This window comes from Triturus cristatus, chromosome 7, assembly GCF_964204655.1.
Source record: "Triturus cristatus chromosome 7, aTriCri1.1, whole genome shotgun sequence".
NCBI classification, from domain to species: Eukaryota; Metazoa; Chordata; class Amphibia; order Caudata; family Salamandridae; genus Triturus; species Triturus cristatus.
The window spans coordinates 184868102-184893287 of record NC_140590.1 but is presented as its reverse complement, the minus strand read 5'-3'; the positions used below and the strand labels follow the sequence as shown (position 1 = coordinate 184893287).

The 25186-nt window shown below is 38.6% G+C and overlaps 1 protein-coding gene across 1 annotated transcript in view; it reads left to right on the top strand.

Annotated features, from left to right (window-relative positions):
• The window catches only part of LOC146809179 (alpha-tectorin-like), a 934770-nt gene that overhangs the window by 104279 nt on the left and 805305 nt on the right, over positions 1-25186 (top strand). The window contains exons 3-4 of the mRNA XM_085614840.1: positions 20395-20532; positions 21585-21744. Of these exons, the coding sequence (XP_085470966.1) occupies positions 20395-20532; positions 21585-21744 (298 nt within the window). The remainder of the gene's footprint in view (positions 1-20394; positions 20533-21584; positions 21745-25186) is intronic.

The window sequence follows — 25186 nt, the reverse complement described above, 5'->3', positions numbered from 1 at the left end:
CCACTCCACATAATTACAATACAATCAATACCACATAATTGCTATCCACAGAATTCCACAGAACACCATACCACATAAATCAACTACACAAACACACTCCACGCCATACAAAGCCATGCCACACAATGCTACACCTAACCATTCTAAACCAACACACATTATTCCACAACTCATCACATACATCCACTCCACTCCATAAGACATAGGTAAAACACATTTACAACACCAATAGCTCTAACTCTCATTTTCCTTTATTTTCTGAAGCACATTATTTTGCCTTAGGGGGTCTGTATCAATTACACATCATTCATTAAATCCTGTTTGGGGATCACTTTGTAGGTCTTATCTGTTAGTTTTTCTAAACTTCATATATTTTGTTATTTAGAAAATATGTAAAAGGTTTAAATAAACAGGGCATAAAAAACATCTTTATAATTTATAGCTACAATGTGTGGGAGGGGGATAAGTGCATTTTTAAACTTTACAAACATCTATGTTTACACACTGCACGATTTTACATCACACAAATAAACTCAACATGTTTCAATTACACACCACATAAGTCAACAAGAAACCACATAACACAAATCCACAACACAATTACATAAAACAACACAAAATTCAACATCTCACTACAAAATTACAACAGCACACCACATAATGAAACTCCAATGCATGACACTCCAGAACACAAAGTATCATACCACATAATTACTCTCCATAAAACATAATCCCAGTCCACATAATTCCTATACACTAAATATCACAGAATTTCTATACATAATTCAACTGCACAACATACCACATAATTCCATTACACACCACATACATCCACTCAAGTTTAAAACACATAAAGGAAAAACAATTTCATTTACAGTGCCAATAGCTCTAACTCTTGCAAATGTGAGACCTATTGCATTGTAAATGCTTGTTTATCTAGTACTTGCGTTTGCAAAGTGGTGGAGAAAGGTGGCTGAGCCTCCGACCAGCTCTCAGGAATCCCGCTGTGTAGGAATTACAGGAGGTACCATGTGGGCGTCTTGGACCCCAAGGTCCAGCAGAAGTAAAGTGGACTTCATCCCCGAAGCAGTATGAGTCATGTTTGCAAAGTGGTGGAGAAAGGGGGCGGGCCTCCGAAGACCTCTTAGCAATCCCGCTGTCTGTGTCCTTGGGGGCCAGCTAGGACTCCTATTACTTCCAATAATTTCCTTACTGCAGACTGCTGAGACCTGATGGCCGGCCACACTCCTTTCACCACCACTCTGCAAACGCACCTCCTGGTACAGTACTAGTAGGTAGATGAAGTCCCCTTGGCTATTAAGGGTCCTTGGGGCCAACTACCCCTCATGTTACGTTCAGCAAGTCCTACACACAGGGTTTGCTGAGAGGTTTTCAATGGCCATGCCCTCTTTCCCCATCTCACACATGCCTCCTGGCACACTACTAGTTGGGGGATAAAGACCCCTTTGCTCTTGAGGGTTCTTGGGGGCCAACTAGCCCTCCTGTTAATCCAGTTAGGCCCACTCAGCTGGATTGCTGGGAGGTGGTCAGAGGCAATGCCCGCTTTCTCCACCACTATGCAAAAACAAGACTACTGGTGCACTGCTGCTTGGGTGAAAAATCTACTTTATCCTGAGGCCCTCAGGAAGCAAGGGACCATTATCTCCCCACCAGCACTGCACCAAGAGGTGCATTTGCAGAGTGGTGAGAAAGGGGGGGGGGTGTGGCTTCTGACAACATCTAAGCAACCCCACTATATGGAGATTACTGGATGTAACAGGAGGGCTAGTTGGCTCCTAAGGACCCTGAGCAGCGAAGGTGACTTCATCCCCCAATCAGACGAGCACCAGGAGGTGCATTTGCAGAGTGGTCTAGAAAGGAGCAGGGCCTCCGGCAAGGTGCTGGCTTTTGATTTTGATTTTATTTTTACAAAGGGGGCCGGCCGTGTGGCCCCTAGACACTTTTGGGTCTAGGGGACCACATCACCCAGGGCCTGACCTATTTTTTTATGTTTTCATAAAATAAATTAGAGTGTCGCACAGCCCCCCTTCCCAGGCTGCTTTCGGCCCCGGGGACCCCATCCCCCGGGACACTGCCATTTAAATTCTTTTTTTTAAAAGGTAGGGGGGCCAGGTAGCACCACTCCTGTGACATTTTCGACCCTGGGGCCCCATCCCCTGGGGCCAGGCCTCTTCGTTGGGTACCGCAGGGGGAGCCTGAAGGCCCCTGCGGTCCCGGCCAGCTCCCACCTCCTGCGGGATCCAGCATTGCTTTTTACACCCAGGGAGCTGCTAACATGCAGCTCCCTGGGTGTAAAAAGTAAAATGTTCTTGCTGAGTCCCAAAATGGCTGCCAACACTTCCTGGTTGAAGTGTTGGCAGCCAATAAGGGAAGTTAATTTCCCTGCACAAGCTTGTCTTTGTTTGCGAAGACTTTGCGACTATAGATATCACTATGATTTGAAACTTAGATTTATCAATAACTACTGAACTGACGTACACCAAATAAGCAAAAGGCACTTCCTTGATCCAACATCTACCTACATGACAAATTTTGTGTAAGTCAGTTCTGCAGTTCAGGCTGTAGGTGTGGCTAGAATTTCCTATGGGAATTAAAATTACAACGGTAACCCTATGTCGCATCCCAAATTCTTGGTTCCCACTGCACAAATCAACCCTAAACTTTCATGACAACCTGAACCTACCTTGATACTTTTTTGGGAAACTTTCATGAAGATTGGTCAAACAACGCCAAAGTTATAGGCAAGTCAAAAAATGCTTTTCCTATGGTAACATGGTCCTAAATAAAACTACCTACTGTCGATATATATATATATATTTATATATATATATATATATATTACCTACTGGCGGTCGCCAGTAGGTAGTTATAGTTAGGACCACGTTTCCATAGGAAAACCTCAACATTCTATTTTGAATAACTTTGACGCCGGTCGACGAATCCTCGCGAATTTCTCAAAATAGGTGGGGCGCTACGCTCCGCTCCTACCCTGAAAGTCTCGGGGGGATCCGTCAAGCGGGGGCTGAGATAAAAGGGGGGTCCCAAAACGCGTTTTTCCCATGCATTTTTCCATAGGACCTTTAGAACGAGCTACAGCCCGAACGGCTGAATAGAATTACTCGAAATTTGGCAGAGAGGTAGTCCCTAGGTCAAGGAAGTGCCTTTTGTAGGTTTGGTGTAAATCTGTTCAGTAGATTCTGAGAAAATAGCCTTTAAATCAATATATATATCTGAGCCAGCTTACGGTACGCTTACCGTACGCTTACGGTAAGCGTACGGTGGCGTGCGCGAGCGCGATTCTGATTGGCTCTTAGATCTTAGTAAACATTCGGATCGGCCGAAACCAGGAAGCGGCGGCCGCCATTTTGTGTATTTCACTCTGAAAAAAAAGAGTGAAAACAAGGAAAGGGGGCAATGAGGAGAGTTACAGACCCCCTAACAATTGTAAGGGGGTCAAAGAAGGACAGAAAAGTACAAAAAAAACATTTATTGATTTAAAAAAAATCACGGGGTACGCGTACGGTAAGCTTACGGTAAGCGTACGGTAAAAAAAAAAAAAAAAATAAAAGAAAATCAGATTTAAGAGTTTAGAAATTAGGGAGCTCTAAAAAGAGCTGTTGTGTTTATGGAGTCATTTTTTTAGTGGTACCTACAAGTAAGTACCGATGCAGAGTCTAAGGTTCAAGAGGAAGACTCTGTTCCCTTCATCATTGAAGTGCACACCATCTCCTCTATAAATGTCTTGCATGTCGTAACGCAAGTTGTTGTGGTAAATGGCACCCATACCATAGTCACGGAGGAAAGCAGAAACAGATTTGTTGACGTGCTTTCTTGCTTTGTCAATCTGTGGACAGAAATGATTGGACCAGTTCCATTTTTGCCTTTGGCATATGTTGGAAAACACAAAGGCAGTTTTAGGGAAAAGTGTAAACAGTTGTGCAAAGGTGTCCTTCATAAGCATTTCCAGACCTACCCCAGTCAAAGTGCCTAGGTCATTGCCACCACAGTGCACTATTATGAGGTCAGGGTGTTGGATTTGCATGAAGGATTTCACCAATGGCATCAATTGGTGCCACTTTAACCCTCTCTGACCAATCCATTTAATGTCTACATTTGGCAAAGCAAGGTCTCTCACCATATCTGTTTTCTCTGCAAACTTTTCACTCCAGAAGACATAGCTGTGCCCTACAATCCACACTGTGAACATCTTCAAAGGAGAACTGGATGCACTCAGGAGGTGTCTTTCAGTAGAATGGCAATATGAAAAGAAAGACAGTTTGGAAATGGAGGCATACATATTTTTTACAAAACAAAAAAAACTGATTGGCTGTTTCATACCATTCTAGAAAAAAAACTAGGCTGTATGTGAAAATTAATAGAAGCATGTTTTGTATTGGTACAAAAAAATGTGTAACCAAAGAACAGTACTATGGATTTGCTGTTAGGATTGAAAAGTCAAGCACTCTTGCTCTGTGGAATTGAAACATTGTGTGTCGAACTTCTGACCTAACTGCACACAGCAGTGTTCCATGAGCTGTTGCTATGGTAGCAGGCAGAAGTCAAGTTGGGGGAAGGGTACTAGGCAGAAGTCAAGTTGGGGGCAGGGTACTTTTGGAAAAGGGTTGGTTTTCAACCAATAGAAATGTGTCATTACATTTGAAAAAAAGGGGGAAGCACTGAGATTTGAAACTTACATGTATATGTGTGGAAAAATAGAGGGAAAGTTTGCCATTATCTGGTTCTGCTGAGAGGAGAGAGGTGAACACAACAGAGATCCTGGCTCTGATAATCTGCTGTTTGAGTGACACATTTCTTTCACAACTAACTAATTTTAAAGGTGAGTTTACAGTTTGAGAGGGGATGTATGTGGTAACTTAAGAAATGAATAATAGAAATGGGAATTGTTTTTGTTGTAGTTACACATGGTGGATTCATAATGTGTCAGTCTGTAAAAGAGATTTTCACTTGGCCCGAAAAAAAAAGAGCAGTAAGTGTGCTTTCAAATTGGCAAAGAAATTTCATTTTGGGACTAATGTGAAAACATGACTCTGTGTGCATAGAAGAATTATAGGCAGAAATGTATTGCGTCTTGCTCTGGTGATTTCACAGTTGCAGTAGATGGAAAAGAGGAGCGAATTTTTGGGGGAAGAAGCAGAGGCTTAGCACACACCCATGTGCTTGCCATGTATAGTCATGCACAGTAATTAGAAGCGAGTGGGGTTTTCAGGTTTAAGTCTGTAATGCAAATACATTCAGCATCACTAAGGCTGGTTGCCCCTGCTGGAGTGTAGGCAGTCACAGAGAATACACACGGTGGTGGTCTGAAAAAAAAACAGCTTGGACATGTGCATTTAAATAAATTTAAAAAAAAGGTTTCAGAATGTGTCAGTCTGTAAAAGTGATTTCAAAGTGTAAAAAGAGATTTTCACTTGGCCCGAAAAAAAAAGAGCAGTAAGTGTGCTTTCAAATTGGCAAAGAAATTTCGTTTTGGCACTAATGTGAAAACATGACTCTGTGTGCATAGAAGAATTATAGGCAGAAATGTATTGCGTCTTGCTCTGGTGATTTCACAGTTGCAGTAGATGGAAAAGAGGAGCGAATTTTTGGGGGAAGAAGCAGAGGCTTAGCACACACCCATGTGCTTGCCATGTATAGTCATGCACAGTAATTAGAAGCGAGTGGGGTTTTCAGGTTTAAGTCTGTAATGCAAATACATTCAGCATCACTAAGGCTGGTTGCCCCTGCTGGAGTGTAGGCAGTCACAGAGAATACACACGGTGGTGGTCTGAAAAAAAAACAGCTTGGACATGTGCATTTAAATAAATTTAAAAAAAAGGTTTCAGAATGTGTCAGTCTGTAAAAGTGATTTCAAAGTGTAAAAAGAGATTTTCACTTGGCCCAAAAAAAAAAGAGCAGTAAGTGTGCTTTCAAATTGGCAAAGAAATTTCGTTTTGGCACTAATGTGAAAACATGACTCTGTGTGCATAGAAGAATTATAGGCAGAAATGTATTGCGTCTTGCTCTGGTGATTTCACAGTTGCAGTAGATGGAAAAGAGGAGCGAATTTTTGGGGGAAGAAGCAGAGGCTTAGCACACACCCATGTGCTTGCCATGTATAGTCATGCACAGTAATTAGAAGCGAGTGGGGTTTTCAGGTTTAAGTCTGTAATGCAAATACATTCAGCATCACTAAGGCTGGTTGCCCCTGCTGGAGTGTAGGCAGTCACAGAGAATACACACGGTGGTGGACTGAAAAAAAAACAGCTTGGACATGTGCATTTAAATAAATTTTAAAAAAAGGTTTCAGAATGTGTCAGTCTGTAAAAGTGATTTCAAAGTGTAAAAAGAGATTTTCACTTGGCCCAAAAAAAAAAGAGCAGTAAGTGTGCTTTCAAATTGGCAAAGAAATTTCGTTTTGGCACTAATGTGAAAACATGACTCTGTGTGCATAGAAGAATTATAGGCAGAAATTTATTGCGTCTTGCTCTGGTGATTTCACAGTTGCAGTAGATGGAAAAGAGGAGCGAATTTTTGGGGGAAGAAGCAGAGGCTTAGCACACACCCATGTGCTTGCCATGTATAGTCATGCACAGTAATTAGAAGCGAGTGGGGTTTTCAGGTTTAAGTCTGTAATGCAAATACATTCAGCATCACTAAGGCTGGTTGCCCCTGCTGGAGTGTAGGCAGTCACAGAGAATACACACGGTGGTGGTCTGAAAAAAAAACAGCTTGGACATGTGCATTTAAATAAATTTAAAAAAAAGGTTTCAGAATGTGTCAGTCTGTAAAAGTGATTTCAAAGTGTAAAAAGAGATTTTCACTTGGCCCAAAAAAAAAAGAGCAGTAAGTGTGCTTTCAAATTGGCAAAGAAATTTCGTTTTGGCACTAATGTGAAAACATGACTCTGTGTGCATAGAAGAATTATAGGCAGAAATTTATTGCGTCTTGCTCTGGTGATTTCACAGTTGCAGTAGATGGAAAAGAGGAGCGAATTTTTGGGGGAAGAAGCAGAGGCTTAGCACACACCCATGTGCTTGCCATGTATAGTCATGCACAGTAATTAGAAGCGAGTGGGGTTTTCAGGTTTAAGTCTGTAATGCAAATACATTCAGCATCACTAAGGCTGGTTGCCCCTGCTGGAGTGTAGGCAGTCACAGAGAATAAACACGGTGGTGGTCTGAAAAAAAAACAGCTTGGACATGTGCATTTAAATAAATTTAAAAAAAAGGTTTCAGAATGTGTCAGTCTGTAAAAGTGATTTCAAAGTGTAAAAAGAGATTTTCACTTGGCCCAAAAAAAAAAGAGCAGTAAGTGTGCTTTCAAATTGGCAAAGAAATTTCGTTTTGGCACTAATGTGAAAACATGACTCTGTGTGCATAGAAGAATTATAGGCAGAAATTTATTGCGTCTTGCTCTGGTGATTTCACAGTTGCAGTAGATGGAAAAGAGGAGCGAATTTTTGGGGGAAGAAGCAGAGGCTTAGCACACACCCATGTGCTTGCCATGTATAGTCATGCACAGTAATTAGAAGCGAGTGGGGTTTTCAGGTTTAAGTCTGTAATGCAAATACATTCAGCATCACTAAGGCTGGTTGCCCCTGCTGGAGTGTAGGCAGTCACAGAGAATACACACGGTGGTGGTCTGAAAAAAAAACAGCTTGGACATGTGCATTTAAATAAATTTAAAAAAAAGGTTTCAGAATGTGTCAGTCTGTAAAAGTGATTTCAAAGTGTAAAAAGAGATTTTCACTTGGCCCAAAAAAAAAAAGAGCAGTAAGTGTGCTTTCAAATTGGCAAAGAAATTTCGTTTTGGCACTAATGTGAAAACATGACTCTGTGTGCATAGAAGAATTATAGGCAGAAATTTATTGCGTCTTGCTCTGGTGATTTCACAGTTGCAGTAGATGGAAAAGAGGAGCGAATTTTTGGGGGAAGAAGCAGAGGCTTAGCACACACCCATGTGCTTGCCATGTATAGTCATGCACAGTAATTAGAAGCGAGTGGGGTTTTCAGGTTTAAGTCTGTAATGCAAATACATTCAGCATCACTAAGGCTGGTTGCCCCTGCTGGAGTGTAGGCAGTCACAGAGAATACACACGGTGGTGGTCTGAAAAAAAACCAGCTTGGACATGTGCATTTAAATAAATTTAAAAAAAAGGTTTCAGAATGTGTCAGTCTGTAAAAGTGATTTCAAAGTGTAAAAAGAGATTTTCACTTGGCCCAAAAAAAAAAAGAGCAGTAAGTGTGCTTTCAAATTGGCAAAGAAATTTCGTTTTGGCACTAATGTGAAAACATGACTCTGTGTGCATAGAAGAATTATAGGCAGAAATGTATTGCGTCTTGCTCTGGTGATTTCACAGTTGCAGTAGATGGAAAAGAGGAGCGAATTTTTGGGGGAAGAAGCAGAGGCTTAGCACACACCCATGTGCTTGCCATGTATAGTCATGCACAGTAATTAGAAGTGAGTGGGGTTTTCAGGTTTAAGTCTGTAATGCAAATACATTCAGCATCACTAAGGCTGGTTGCCCCTGCTGGAGTGTAGGCAGTCACAGAGAATACACACGGTGGTGGTCTGAAAAAAAAAAACAGCTTGGACATGTGCATTTAAATAAATTTAAAAAAAAGGTTTCAGAATGTGTCAGTCTGTAAAAGTGATTTCAAAGTGTAAAAAGAGATTTTCACTTGGCCCAAAAAAAAAAAGAGCAGTAAGTGTGCTTTCAAATTGGCAAAGAAATTTCGTTTTGGCACTAATGTGAAAACATGACTCTGTGTGCATAGAAGAATTATAGGCAGAAATTTATTGCGTCTTGCTCTGGTGATTTCACAGTTGCAGTAGATGGAAAAGAGGAGCGAATTTTTGGGGGAAGAAGCAGAGGCTTAGCACACACCCATGTGCTTGCCATGTATAGTCATGCACAGTAATTAGAAGCGAGTGGGGTTTTCAGGTTTAAGTCTGTAATGCAAATACATTCAGCATCACTAAGGCTGGTTGCCCCTGCTGGAGTGTAGGCAGTCACAGAGAATACACACGGTGGTGGTCTGAAAAAAAAACAGCTTGGACATGTGCATTTAAATAAATTTTAAAAAAAGGTTTCAGAATGTGTCAGTCTGTAAAAGTGATTTCAAAGTGTAAAAAGAGATTTTCACTTGGCCCAAAAAAAAAAGAGCAGTAAGTGTGCTTTCAAATTGGCAAAGAAATTTCGTTTTGGGACTAATGTGAAAACATGACTCTGTGTGCATAGAAGAATTATAGGCAGAAATTTATTGCGTCTTGCTCTGGTGATTTCACAGTTGCAGTAGATGGAAAAGAGGAGCGAATTTTTGGGGGAAGAAGCAGAGGCTTAGCACACACCCATGTGCTTGCCATGTATAGTCATGCACAGTAATTAGAAGCGAGTGGGGTTTTCAGGTTTAAGTCTGTAATGCAAATACATTCAGCATCACTAAGGCTGGTTGCCCCTGCTGGAGTGTAGGCAGTCACAGAGAATACACACGGTGGTGGTCTGAAAAAAAAAAACAGCTTGGACATGTGCATTTAAATAAATTTAAAAAAAAGAGCAGTTTGTGTGCATTCAAAATGGCAAAGAAATTTCGTTTTGTGACTATTGTGAAAAGAAATGTAGTAATATATTTAAATACAATAAAGGATTTTTTTTTTAGTTTTTTTCAGGTATTGCTGAAGAACAGTGAACAAAATTTAAGATGCCTACAAAATCTCGAGTTCAAAAAACGCTAAAAAAAAAACTATATTTGAAGACAACTGGAGGACCAAAGTTAGTAGAAGATGCTGATGTTGGGAAAAAGAAAAAATCTTCTGGTAAGCAAAAAAAACTATTCCTAAACAAAATATTGAAAACAAACAAAAATGTACAAAATGTCTGTTCTCGGAAAAATGTAACAAAACCTACAGAACAGCAAAAAATTGAGGATTTAGTTAATGCAAATATACCTTCTGCAATTGAAAAGTTTAACATAAACAGAAAAACAGCATTTAAAGAGATACGTAGAAAAATGTTTCTGAGAAGAGTTATGTCCAATTTGATAAAGGATATAAAGAAATATAAGCAAAAGGCTAAATATTTCAAGAGAAAAAAAGAAATTGAAGCCATTGCAGCAAAAGCATTAGAATTAAAAAGGAAACTATTCATATTAATTTTGAATAGGATGCGTACATTAGATAAAATGGTTAATGTACTGAAATCACAAAGCAAAAGGAAAAGAGTAGTGAACAGAACAAACTTTTGTAAAGTGTTTTTAGGAAAGTGGATGCATAGTTCAAGTAGTGAACCTTTTTTTAATGAAGAAAGCTATTTTCAAAGTAATAGTTTGCTGCATGCAGTTGACACCAGAGGTCGTTCATACGAAGTAAAAAATGGTTGCATAATGGAGAAGGAGATAATGGTTCCAAGAGATGAGGTACAAGTGATGGCAGATGAGGCAATGGGGAGACGTCCTAAAGCCCCAGTGTACACTTGGAATTGTAGTAGTATTTGCACTGTGCGTCAGGAATCTATTGACAGATTTCGAGAGTTTCTAAGAGAATATAGTAAAAAAAGTGTAAAACAAAAGATTAAGGTGCTTCAAAGTCTGGATCCATGCAGAGTGAGAGAGAATACTGGTTTGCAGGGTCATTCTCTTGCTTGTCTATCTAGAAAAGTGTGCAATAGTGTTTTCCATCATTTTAGGATGCTGGCTGTTCATCATACTGAAATGAGAAAGTTTGTGAGACGGTTGTATTTTGCCAAAAGTCCAGCAATACAGTTAAATGAATTGAATAGGGCTCTGTTCCGAGGAACGGTATCAGATGTAGAGAAGGTTGTTGATGAAATTCAGTTTTGTTACTTTGGTCCTGAACAAAACAGTGCAGAGAAGGACACAGTAAATGAGGCAGAAGTGGAAGAGAATGTAGAACCTTGTGTAAGTAAGACATTTAATGATCACATAACAAAATTTGCAATAGTCTCTAATGAAAGACCAAATGTTACTTGTATTTGTTGCCGCAGAACTCATTATAGAAAACAAACTAGGAATGTTGATCTCTACAGAAAGAGTGAAAATGAAGATAATTATAAGTGGATGGATTTTGCCACATATATATTTCTTGAAAATTGTTTTGAATTGGGTGAAGATCAGCGTATTTGTAAATACTGCTACAACAAGTTAGAGGAAAATAGAATGCCGACCAGAGCAGTACATAATAATTTAGAATTGGATGCTATTCCTGCTGAACTTTCTGAATTAAATACATATGAGTCTATACTCATTCAATGTGTTCATCCGTTCCAGACCATAGTACGTATGGAGCCCAAAACTGGTAAATTACCTCCTTCAGATTTACTGAGAGGTTTAAAAGGTAGAGTGGTGTATTTGCCCTTGGATTTGAAAAAAAATATGGAAACTATTGATGCAGATACTTTGGAAACTGAACCATTAATTATTCTGGTTAATGGTGTCCCTACAAAGAATAAGAAGATTTGGCAGGAGCTGGTAGATGTGCGGAAAGTACAAAGAGCAAATTTGTATTTGAAAAAAAATAACAAATGGTATGAATCAATTTATATAGAAGAAGAAGAAGAAGAAGAAGATTTACAAGGAGACACAGAAACACCAACTGGACAAATTGAAAAAGTGGACAAGTCAAAGGAAGAAGAAATTTATGAACATTTTAGCATACATCCTCTCCATTCGAAAGAAGTTATGGGAGACAATATTGATCTCTTTCAGATGAAGAAAGCAAAAGGAAATCCCGTGAGTGTATGGGAGGAGAGCTTGGAAGCTCGATGTTTTCCCCAGCTGTTTCCTAAAGGAAAAGGAGGACGATACGATGAACGTCCGGAACAGATTCCAGCTTCTGAGTATCGGACTACAAGACTATATGCTGAAGATCCCAGATTTCGACAAAGTATCCCTTATTTGTTCCATCTTTTATTTGAAAGCGACTTGTCTGCACTGTCTTATGCAGTAAATCACATTTTAAAAAGTGGAGTACATTTACAAAATGTGTCTGCTAAGGATTTTATGGAGAAAGTGCAGCACCGAGATGATCATTTGGAAACACAACTGATCAATCTGATGGCTTGTCAGCGTGGGACAAATGAATATTGGTACAGACGCCATGGTGAACTAAAATGCATGTTACGGAATTTAGGAACACCAACATGGTTCCTTACCCTAAGCTGTGCCGAGTACGCTTGGGATGATTTACTGGATTTTCTACGAGAGGCCAATTCAAACATTAAAAACATCGAATACAAGACAGCAGGAGAACTGTGCTCATTGGATCCGGTTAATGTTTGCAGATATTTCAATCATAGATTTGAGGCTATGATGTCCTTCATCTGCAATAAAAAAAATCCACCCCTTGGAGAAGTAGTGGATTTCTTTTGGAGAAAAGAGTACCAGGCAAGAGGTGCTCCTCATATTCATATGCTGCTGTGGATCAAGGATGCCCCAAAGTTTGGAACAGATACTGATGAAGCAGTGTTATCTTACATTGAAGAATATGCAACATGTGCTATACCTAAAAGCACAGAAGAGAACAAGTTAAAGGAGCAAGTTCTACGTTTCCAAAGTCATCGGTGTGGAAAATACTGTCGACGGAAATACAAGAGCAAAGAAAAATACTACACTAAATGTCGATTTGGATTTCCTAGACCTGTTCTTACAAATGGAAGAGTCAACAGTTTTATGTCAGCTGTGAGACATACTATCACAAGAAAATCACCTAAGAATACCTACAACCTTAAAAGAAAAGAAGAATCAAAAAATATAAATGACTACAACCCAGTCATTTTATCCATGTGGAACGCTAACATGGATATACAGTATGTTGCTGACAATTCCATTGCTGTTGCTCGATATGTAACGTCTTACATTACGAAATCAGAAAAAACAGAATTGAAGGAAATGTGGGAAGAGATTTCTCACGAGAAGACTGTCAGTAAGAAGCTGTACAGTTTCAGTTTGAAGATGTTATCGCATCGAGAAATTGGATCCTACGAATGTTCAGATAGGTTATCTTCTGCAAGTCTCTACTCGAAGTCAAGAAGAATAATTTGGGCAAGTTTAGGCCTTGCAGCAATGAGAAATCGGGTACTGAAATCTGTTGGAGAAATTGAATATTTGGCTGAGAATGACCCAGAAAGTACAGACATATTGAAAACAAACATGTTGGACACATATTATCCCAAGAGAAGTCATCATCTGGAGAACATGTGTCTCTATGAAGTGCTGCAGAACTACATTTATTCACGGAAAGCTGCAGAAGACATCAACAGTGGAAAATATAAAGTTGTTGGTGAAGAAGGATGTTTGGTGAAGCAAACCAAAGGAAGTTTGATAAATCACCGGAAGCTGAGTTGCGACACTACCGACAAGAAAGAATTTTACTACTTGGCTCTTTTACAGTTGTTTAAACCATGGCGTACAGAGGATGAACTACTGGGAGAATTCCAGAGCTATGAAGATTCTTTTAATGCTTGCAAAGACAGCATACAATGCAGTACATTCTCAACTTATCTGCAAATGTTAAATGAAGAAATTGAACAGGAAACTACAATTGCAGCAGAAATAGCTAGAGACAGTTCTCAGGACAGCCAAAGTTCAGGAACATACAGTCAAGATCCCCTAGGACAACCAATCGTTGAAAATGAAGCATCAATAGCCATGAATGAAGTGGAAACGGCTATGAATCAAGCTCAAGAAGAATTTATAGACTTAGAAAATTTGGAAAGACAACTGAATCAAGAGCAGCAACAAATTTATGAAGAGATCAAAAACAAAATTGATCACGGATTTCTACATGAAAAAAAAGAGTGCTCATGCACATCATTTCATCCAATCAGGATGTATGTAAGCGGACAAGCTGGCACTGGAAAAAGTTTCCTAATTAAAGTCATCAGAAGCTACCTAAAGCAAAAAACGGATTCTACTTTGTCTTGTGTGGTTACTGCTCCAACTGGGTTAGCAGCATATAACATAAAAGGAATCACCTTACATCGTTTGCTAATGTTACCAGTGGAGCATGAGAACAAAATACAATTCAACAAGCTAACTGGAGAAGCATCCTTGGAAGTGTCAAGAGTATTGAAGAAGATGCAAGTTCTCATTATTGATGAGGTGAGCATGGTATCAAACTTAATGCTTGCCTTTGTGCATTTAAGAATGCAGCAAATTTTGAAGACAGACTATGACGTGTTATTTGGTGGAAAACACGTCATAGTTTTTGGGGATCTTTTGCAACTTACTCCAGTTAAAGGACAACCAGTGTTTAATACTGTGACACATGAAGACACGAAGAAGTCATTGGGAAGCATTGGAAATACAAATATTTGGTCCTTCTTTGAGTACAAGGAACTTACAACTAATATGAGGCAAGCAAACGATGAAGAATATGGAAGTATTCTGAAAGATATCAGAATTGGACTACTCACAGAAGTTGGCAAAAAAGCATTACAGAGTCGGCTGTTACATAACTTATTTCCAAAGGAAGAAATAGTTGCAGAGAAAATATACAAGAATATTGCAGAAAACAAAAGTGTCATCTGCTTAATGCCAACTCTACGTGAATGCTCAATCTTTAATGAGGAGCTTTTGAAATTGGAAAATGAAGACATCAAGAAATTGGAAGCAGTGGACAAAATTGAGGATGGAAGAATTACTGTCACAGTAACAGGCAAACTGAAAAATAAATTGGACTCACTAGAGAAGAATATCTCCAAAACAGCAGGATTAGAAAAAAATCTATATGTTTGCATGAACTGTAGAGTGTTTTTAAGGAGAAATTTGGATGTTGAAAAAGGCTTAGTGAATGGAGCGATGGGAAGAGTTGTGGGTTTTATTAATTATCAGAAAAAAGATGGAATTGAATGTTTAAAAATAAAATTTGATCAGATAGAGGAAGTTAAAGACATTTGTCGTTGTTCAGTTCGTTTCATGCTTGTGAAAGACTTATATGTACGTAGGAAGCAGTTTCCGTTTTCACTAGCATATGCTGTAACTATCCACAAGTCTCAAGGATTGACTGTAGATTGTGCATTTGTGAACATTGGTTCAACTGTGTTCAAAGAAGGTATGGCATATGTAGCTTTGTCACGAGTCAAAACATTATCAGGTTTATTCATGATTGACTTTGATGATTCAAAAGTTAGTGCTGATACAAACTGTGTAAAGGAGTATAATAGATTAAGAAGAAGCTATGCTCCTCATTTAGGTCAGTATCCTGTGTTGGAGAAACGTGTAGTTTCTCGTAAAAGGAGAAATGAGAATATCTGTAATGAAGATGTAGAGAAGAGGAAAAAAAAGAGGAGTGATGTAATTGCAAGCAAAAAGAATAAGGAAAATGAAGAACAGGTTGTAGGATGTCATTTTGAAAATAGCTCTGGTGTCAACTGCTACGCTAATGTAGTGCTGAATGTTGCATTTTATCTGGAAAGTTTGCAAGAGCAGATAATAGAAAATCAGGGAAAAAGATTCTGTTCAGAGCTCAGTCTCCTTTTTCAAAAGCTGAGTAAAGACAAAACTCAAATAGAAAGTGCTACTGACATTAGAAAACTTTTAGATGTATGTTCAGGACGAACACAGTTTTCTCAAAATGAACAGCAAGATGCACACGAATTTTTGATGTATTTTCTTCAGGTAGTGGAAGAAGAAGGAGTTCCCATTGACATTTTTTTTGGTCTCTCTTATAAATGGGAACATAGTTGTGAAAATTGTTATAATATATGTGGCTCTATTGTTGATAATGAAAGGTTTATTTATTTGACATTGCCAGAGAGTAAAACAGTCACTTTTGCAAAATTAGTTAAAGATGCTAATCATAGCATGAAATGTGGTGAGTGTAATTCTGACATGTTTTCAACATTAATTTTAAGGGAATACGGACAGTATGTAATTTTAATGATGCAACGATGTAGAGCTGATGGTTCAAAATTGGATACTTTAATAAAGAAGTTTACAGGACAGCAATTATCAATTTCAGAAAAAACTTTTGTAACTGTTGCAATAATTTTCCATGAAGGACCTACTGTTACTTCTGGACATTACACAGTTTATCTTAAATGTGAAAAAGGCTGGACACTGTGTAATGATTCCCAATTGATTTTCAAACAACGTTTGCCTTTTGATTTAGCAAATTCCTATCTAATCTTCCTGAAACCTAAATTTTAGAGAGACTTGGCAAGATCTGGACAAAATAATTTTACCATTTTACTGGATTACCATTGCAATTTTGTTGAAAAAATATTTTTTTAAATTATCATTTGGCCTAAAGGAAAGATAACCAATTGTAATGTGGACTTTTTAAATTTTTAATGCAATTTTGAAAAACCAATAATTTAGAGATAATCGGTAACTTCTGCACATTTTAAATTTTGGAATGCTTTTGGACTGCCATTGGAAATTTTTACAAAAATGATTTAAAAAATTACTATTTGGCCATGTGGAAAAGTAAGCAATTCTATTGTGGACTAAATATATTATTCAAAAAATTTTCGTGAACCAAAATGTTACAGAGAATCGGTGAGATCTGGACAGATTAAACTTTAGAATTTTAATGGTTTTCCCTTGGAAATTTATTCCAGGGAAAAAAAAAAAATACTATTTGGCCTAAAGGAAATAAAATCAGATGTATTTTGGAGTTATTTGAGATATAATATTGTGATTATACTCCTGAAACAAAAATATCAGACGGTATTTTAAAGAAAAAAGTATTGTTTTTAGATGATATTTTTTTAGAATAATATGCATTTCTGTAATGATATGTTTAAGTGAGAAGAGATTCTGGGCTTTTTTAATACAATCTTTGAGATTGTTATTTTTTTTTGCCCGCTGTAAAATGATGAATGCAATTGCTTTCACAATTTATAGTGAAATGCAATATATTCTGAAAACAGCAAAAATAAGGCAAAAATATTTTTGGGTAAAAAATGTAAATATGTGTACTGTATTATAAAATGGTTTAAAAATATTAATACTTTTTTCTTTTTTTTCAGATCGATATAGAAAATTTTCGTAAACTACAACCATTTTAAAAACTATTTTTAAAAAAAACAAATTAATAAATATTTTTTTGAGTGAGTATGGTAAGTCAATTGTAATAATTGTAGTCTCTCAAGGACCTTGTAATGTGATAAATGATTTTTAGTGTTTTTTTTAAAAAATAAAAAAAAAGGTACGCTTACCGTACGCGTACGGTAAAAAAAAAAAAAAAAAAGTTTTTAAAAAAAAATGTAAAAAAAAGATGAAAGATAAGGTTGGCTCTTAAAAGAACCGTTGTGTTCATGCAGGGACAGAGGAAAGGAACCATGGGAAAATCATTCAAAGCTACAAATGTGCTGATCTATTTTGTTATTCACTAGGGAAACACTGGTCTCCCTATAACAAATTAGAGCTTTACAAAATGTGCAATGAATATCAACCTTCCGAAATCGAGGGTTCATTTCCAGAGGGCCAGCAAAAGGAGATTCTCCCCCCACAGATGAAGGGCTCACCTGAGCTGCAGAAGAAGGAGTAAGCTCTGCAGGTGATGGTCCAGGCTGAGCTGCTGTGGATGTACTGGCTCGTCTTTCTGAAGAGTTACCTCCAAAAAGTTGAGCATGTGTCCTTTTGTGTACATCCTTGAGGTGCCTCATCATGGTGTGATTCCCAAAGGAATACTTCCTGTCAGGATTACCTCTAGAAAGTACACGCTGACACAGCTTGCAAGTAACTAAGGGTGCATTCACCTTTTGCTGGCCTTCTGGAAAAGTAAAATAATCCCAAACATAAGAAGGTTTTACTTTCCTCGCTCTCTGCCTCAAGACAGTGCTGCTGGTGCTAGCCTCACTCTCAGAAGAGCTCTGCTGTTCTGCCATCGTATCCCAAAGACAAACCAGCTCCTTCTCCCAAGGGATCACAAGCAGAAATGAGGGGAATGGGTGTGGTGTAGGAGAGTTCTAGAACTGAAAGTAGTTTCAACCAATCAAAAGTTGTGTTTCATGATCACATGACCAACCGTACGCTTACGGTACGCTTACGGTACGCTTACGGCAAAAAGTACGCGTGCGCGTAAAAAAGACACGCGCTTGCGCGCATGCGCATAACAGTCACTCCCCGGCACTTCCGCGTAACGTGCGCGTGTTGCGTAAGCGCGCACGCGTCCCACGCGCAGTACGCGCGGCTACGCAAAGTACGTAACTATACGCAAGCAGCGTAGATAGATTACGGACGTTGCGTAAACCGTACGCTTACCGTGAGCTTACGGTACGCGTACTATAAAAAAAAAAATAAAAAAAAAAAAAAATCTGGAAATAAATTTTACTTGTTTATTTTAAAAAATGTATATAAAATAAATATTTAATGATTTTAAAAAATTAAGCATAGACTTTATAAAAGGTAAGAAAATTAAATTAAAAATATGTTTGAAAAAAATGAAGAAAAAAAAAAAAAAATAGCATTTAAAAAACCTTGCAAATTCACTGAAAAAAACATGGGTTTCACACACGTTATAGTTAGGAATTAGCATTTAAAAAACCTTAGAAATTCACTGAAAAAACCATAGGTTTCACACACGTTATAGTTAGGAATTAGCATTTAAAAAACCTTAGAAATTCAGTGAAAAAACCATAGGTTTCACACATGTTATAGTTAGCTGGACATTTTACTCGTAAAAAACCAATGAAATTGCCCCGTTATAGTTAGTTCAGCTAACTATAACTCGCGCGCCCGCAATGCACTGCTGATGACGTCACATATTACATCACTCATGACATGGTCAGTGACATCACTCATGACATCACTGATGACATCTCAAATGACATCACTGATGACATCACTGATGACATCATCCTTGTGATAGAGTGACAGACCGCCTCTCACGCTAATATAACCTTTGATACACACATTCAAAAATAGAGACTAAAATTTTCAAAACAATGGACATACCAATACCAGTTACAACAACCTCTTCAGTAATACTAAGATCCACATACACATCCACTCATTCACCAACAGTCCTATACAGTCACTCATACATGTACTCACTCATCATATTTACTCATACACCTATACATCCTGTAACACAATGCCACTCATCCATAGAGTTACTCACACACATAGTCACTCATGCTAATAAAGAATCAAACATACATTCACCTGCATATACAGTTATACACACACCACCACACTTACTTCTACGGAAACTTACACATACTTAGTCTTTTAAACAATCACTTATAGAAACATATACTTATTCATACAGGAACTCTTTCAATCTCTCCCTCTCACATATACTCACATATATACACCAATAATCACATATACTAGTTTAAAACATATGTAGTTACTCCTGAAGACACTATTGAGACAGTCATTCACTCACTAACACACCCATACACACACTCATCCACCCATACAGTCTTGCACACATGCTGTGTTCAACACATACAAACCGTGAGTCACTCATTCATGCACCTATGTACTACGTAATACCCCCCACCGAACCATGCAGACACTCAGACTGATACTCAAAAAAACAACTAATAACCTATATAGACACCCATGTAGCTACTCACCAACCCATGCAGCCACTTATACACAAAGTGAGAGACTGTCACAGATATTTATATGTTTAAACATTACTCACTAAACCATGTATTCACTATGATACACTTAAACAGTCAGTTACACAATCAATTTTTCAAAAAAAAAACAACCATTTACACACTTATATACCCATTTATTCTTCCATCGACCTTTAGATATACATATATAAAACATATTTAATTTTTCAGAAAAACACACATTCACTGGATGATGTCATCAGTGATGTCATCAGTGATGTCATTTGAGATGTCATCAGTGATGTCATGAGTGATGTCACTGACCATGTCATGAGTGATGTAATATGTGACGTCATCAGCAGTGCATTGCGGGCGCGCGAGTTATAGTTAGCTGAACTAACTATAACGGGGCAATTTCATTGGTTTTTCACGAGTAAAATGTCCAGCTAACTATAACATGTGTGAAACCTATGGTTTTTTCACTGAATTTCTAAGGTTTTTTAAATGCTAATTCCTAACTATAACGTGTGTGAAACCTATGGTTTTTTCAGTGAATATATATATATATATATATATATATATATATATATATATATATATATATATATATATATATATATATATATATATATATATATACTAACCTTACCAATATTTACAATGAGTGGTAAAGGATGCTTCGTAAAGGCATTGCATGGTAAATGCACTGCTGTGAAGGCTATTTCCCCTTTTAGAAGCATGCAGTTTGGTAGAGTTTCTTACAATAGCCCAATTGCACATTGCATGGACATAACATGTACAATTTTGTATGCTTTCTGATTGACTTCTCATCGTAGGTGAACACGTTTCAAGTCATTCTAACCACCGATGGCAACCTTACATTTACCATCTTCAACTATTATCACATTCAGTGGACAAGTGGAAGATCTACTGGTGGAGACAGAAACACTGGCCTGGGTGGCACTCCTGCTCAGGTATGGGCACAGTACACTAAAAGGCCTAAGAATAGACTGTGAACATTCCAGGAGCATTTTGCAAAACCACAGCAGAAATCTCTTCAAGCTGTACAAATCTTGAGGTTGGGGTATGAGTTATTTTGGGTACGCTACTTCATTTGGTATTATGTATGGAAGTCCCAACTTGTGCACTGTGCTTGGGGGGGTGGAGAGGGGATATCCATGGAATTCTAGAATATCATAAAGCAAAACACTGATAGAATAATTAGAATGCTACTGTTAAAAATCAAAGGTCTTGATAAAGAAAGACCTTGTAAATTCTGATATCTTAGGGCCTGATTTTGAGTTTGGCGGCCTTCCAGCTGGACCACCGGCGTGGCGGTCTGAGGAAGACCATCAAGCCTGCGGCTTCTCGACCACCCAATTATGAGTTTTTACCTGTGCAGGATTACAGCCTGCTGCTGCCGAGGAACTGCTTCCACATCGGGTGCACTGTGTGGCATGCACCATGTCGTACATGCCATAAAATGCACTCATGTTGGTGCAATGCCATGGGACACAAAATGTGCCACCCCGCATGCACCCCCATGGGCAGATTCACAGAGGAGGCCTGTTTGGGTCCCCTTCCCTGCCTTTCCGCCACCCTTTTCGTGGTGGGTTCCCCGCAATGAAATGGGCAATGGAAATGCAGGTCCTAATCCGCTCTGCGGTGCCGGCATTGACACCGCCACCATTTACAGACCCTCTCACTACTGCACCTGTCGGGGGATCTTGGATCCCAGCAGAGGTGGCATTCTTGTGGTGGTCCCCCTGCCACCATTGTAATCAGGCAGGAAGCCTGACACGATGGCGGTTGGTCAAACCGCCATCGATGGGTACAGCGGTCCCAGGTCTGCTGTACCCATAATTAGGCCTATAGCCTTACAATTGCAGGAATTGTTACCAGGGCCGTCAACCAGATTTCATACTTCTTACACAGCCAGCATCCATGGAGACATGCAGCTAATGTTATTAATGTCATATTTTTCACTATATATTAACGTTACTTTTATCCAATTTACTCCTCTTAGGCTGGCGTGTGTGGTGGTGGCCGTATGCAGTATTACAACATTCCAGTCTCTATGACACCAGATATGTTGCACATTGGATCCACAAGCAATATCAACATGACAGGTCGTTGGGTTTTTCGAGTAGATCAGCTCTCTTTACCCAATGGTTGTATTTTTGAAAGTAAGTTGTTGCTTCTTTTATTAATGCGTCAGCAGTGCTATGTTGCTACTGCTTTGAATGAGTTCCCCATTGGATGAAAACATATTTTTGCATGTGCCTAGACGCTTTGCTTACTTTAAATGTATTATTTTTATGCAATGAATGGCTAGACAAAGAAGAATCCCACATTGTTAACGCTTAGAACATGTGCTCGCTACTGTTTTAGCACAGAGTTTTCCAAAGAGCGTTTTTTGTTTAGCAAAATACTTTGGCAATGTTTGACAAATCTTCACAAAACATTCCAAATAAAAAGTTCATCCACTTCATCTCAATGCTTGGCATGCTCCCTGTGTCCTGAATTTGAATCAAAAAGAATCATATAAGGGGGCAGGAATGGGATACTCTGACTTCATGGCACTGCTTAGGGGAACCAGGAGGGATCTTCCTCATTCACTGATGGAGGGACAAAAATAAAATGTGCTGTGGATACCACAGTACACTTCTGGGGCCCAGTGGCACCCTCCAGTGAGGTACCGTGGAATTCCTGAGGGAGCCGCCACACAAGTGGCACCCCCATAGTTCTGTGGGACCATGCAGGCTTCTGTAAGTAAAGCTTATATGGTTGTGCAGTGCCATGTAAGTAAAGCTTCTACAGTGGTACCACATGAGTACAGTGTACTGCATAACATTTTTTTTAAATAAATACATTTGGGTTGGGGTCTGTATGGGGTTGGCCATCCATAGAGGGTTGATCATCAGCAGGGGTTAGGGGCACGACCTGGCCACATGGGTATGTGCGGAAAGCGTTTGGCCATCTGCAGCATTTTGGGTGGCAAGGGGGGTTGGCAGAATATAATAAAATAACTGCAAATCACTGAAAAAGAAGCAAAGTTTAAAGGGATGATATAGCTAGATATGGTATAACATCTTATTTTACGTTAAATAGCCCCAGATATTCACTGAGAAAACCTAAGGTTAAAGTGAAGTTGTAGTTAGGTATCATAAATAATAAGATCTTACCTTCTACTAGAACATTTATATATATATATACATATACATATAAATATATATTTATGAATATATATACATATAAATATAAATTTGTATATATATATATATATATATATATATATATATATATATATATATATATATATATACTCACTGTAAAAAACCACAGGTTTCAGGGATGTTATAGCTAGTTGGGCATTTCACTCGTACAAAACCAGAGAAATTCAGCCGGTATAGCTGAGCTAACTTTAACACATGCCCCCGCAATGCACTGCTTATGACTTCATATATTACATCACTCATGACATGGTCAGTGACAGTTAAAACATTTAAGAATGTTATATATATATATATTATCTACTGGCGGTTGCCAGTAGATAGTTATAGTTAGGACCGTGTTTCCATAGGAAATCCGCAACATTCTATTTGGAATAACTTTGGCGCCGGTTGACGAATCCTCGCAAAATTTTCAAAATAGGTGGGGCGCTCCGCTCCTACCCTGAAAGTCTCGGGGTGATTCGTCAAGCGGGGGCCGAGAAAAAAGGGGGGTCCCATTACACGTTTTCCCCATGCATTTTTCCATAGGGACCTTTAGTCCAAGGTACAGCCCGAACGGCTGAACAGAATTACTTGAAATTTGGCAAAGAGGTAGTCCTCAGGTCAGGGAAGTGCCTTTTGCAGATCTGGTGTCAATCTGTTCAGTAGTTCCTGAGAAAATCAAAAGTAAAACCATATATATATGTGGGCGGAGCCTAACCACACATCTCCTCCTGAGATCTGATTGGCTGTCAGCACTTCATCCAAGAAGTGTTGGCAGCCATCTTGGGACCAATATAAATGATAGCACCTCATTAAAAAGCATTGCAGTTAATAGAAGGTTTTAAGACTTTAGTTACATTATAAATCATTTGTTGATGGTACCTTACTCATTTTAGGAATTGTGGTATGTTCTAAGGTGATTTCACCATGTGAAAAAGCCTTCTGCTGGGATATCATGATTGAGAGAAAAATATTTTCTCATGCTTTTCCCACAGAGGTTTGGAAGGTGATCTATAAGCTAAACTGAGAGCATATTTTCTGTAAATTCACATTATCTTTCTCAGTCATGTGAGAATGAAGTCTGACATTCTCAGTAAAACATGTACATCCAACAAGGTCAGAGACTTTCAGTTGATTCCTTTGTGTTCTACTGCAGCTTCCCAGAGTGTTCCAAAGAACAACTAGAGCGCTAACAGTCCTACTTATGATAAACGTATGGCACACCTGAAGCCATCTTGCTTGGATTAAAGTGGTAACTCTTAAAACATTTAATTTAAAAAGGAACAAAATGAGGGGGTTCATTTTTCCATAAAAAGTATGATAAGTGCTGCAGAAAGAAAAATTAGGGCACATTTTGAGTGACTTCTCAAATCCTCTTCTATTTCATTAAAAAATTCTGACATGCAGACTGAAACATGCACTTTCAATACCAGCAGCAGTTTCCCCTGGTGAGCAGTAGCTTTACTACAGTGATCTAATGAGCAAAAAGAGTGCTAACATTCTGAATTTATGGCAAATGTGTGACACATCTGAATGCCTTCTTGATGGAATCAAAGTAAAAAATTGAAAGTATTTCCTACTGAGGAGACTGCAGTAAATGAGGAAATTAGGAAACTTCATAACAAATAAGTCCCCCAAGATGGCCACCAGAGACAAAAGAGCCCAAATGGAGCCCAAATATCACCCAGATGTAGCCCAAGTATAGCCCAATGACAGAATGTCCCAGAGTGTTCTTAAAAACAACTAGAGCGCTTACTGTCTTCATTATGACAAAAGTATGGCACACCTGAAGCCATCTCGATTGGAATAAACTGGTAACACTTAAAACATTTAATTTTAAAAGGAACACAATGAGGGGGTTCATTTTGCCATAGAAATTATGATTAATGCTGAAGAAAGAAAATGAGGGCACATTTTGAGTGACTTCTCAAATCCTCTTCTATTTCATTAAAAAACGTCTGACATGCAGACTGAAACGTGCACTTTTAATACCAGGAGCAGACTTCCATGGTGAACAGTAGTTTTACTACAGTGATCTAATGAGCAACTAGAGTGCTAACATTCAGAATTTATGGCAAATGTGTGACATATCTGAATACCTTCATGATGGAATCAAAGTAAAAAACTGAAAGCATTTCCTACTGAGGAGACTGCGGTACATGAGGAAATTAGGAAACTTCATAACAAATAAATCTCCCAAAATGGCCACCGGAGACAAAAGAGCCCAAATGTAGCCCAAAATCATCCAGATGTAGCCCAAATATAGCCCAATGACAGAAGTGTGCAAAACACTTCTTATTTTGTGTTTTTGCAGTGTTATATAGTGCAGACTTGTCAGGTATTGGAGTGCTTTACATGAGCATTGGTTACATCACACAAGAACAAATTCATTTTGGTTGTAGACATGGGGAGA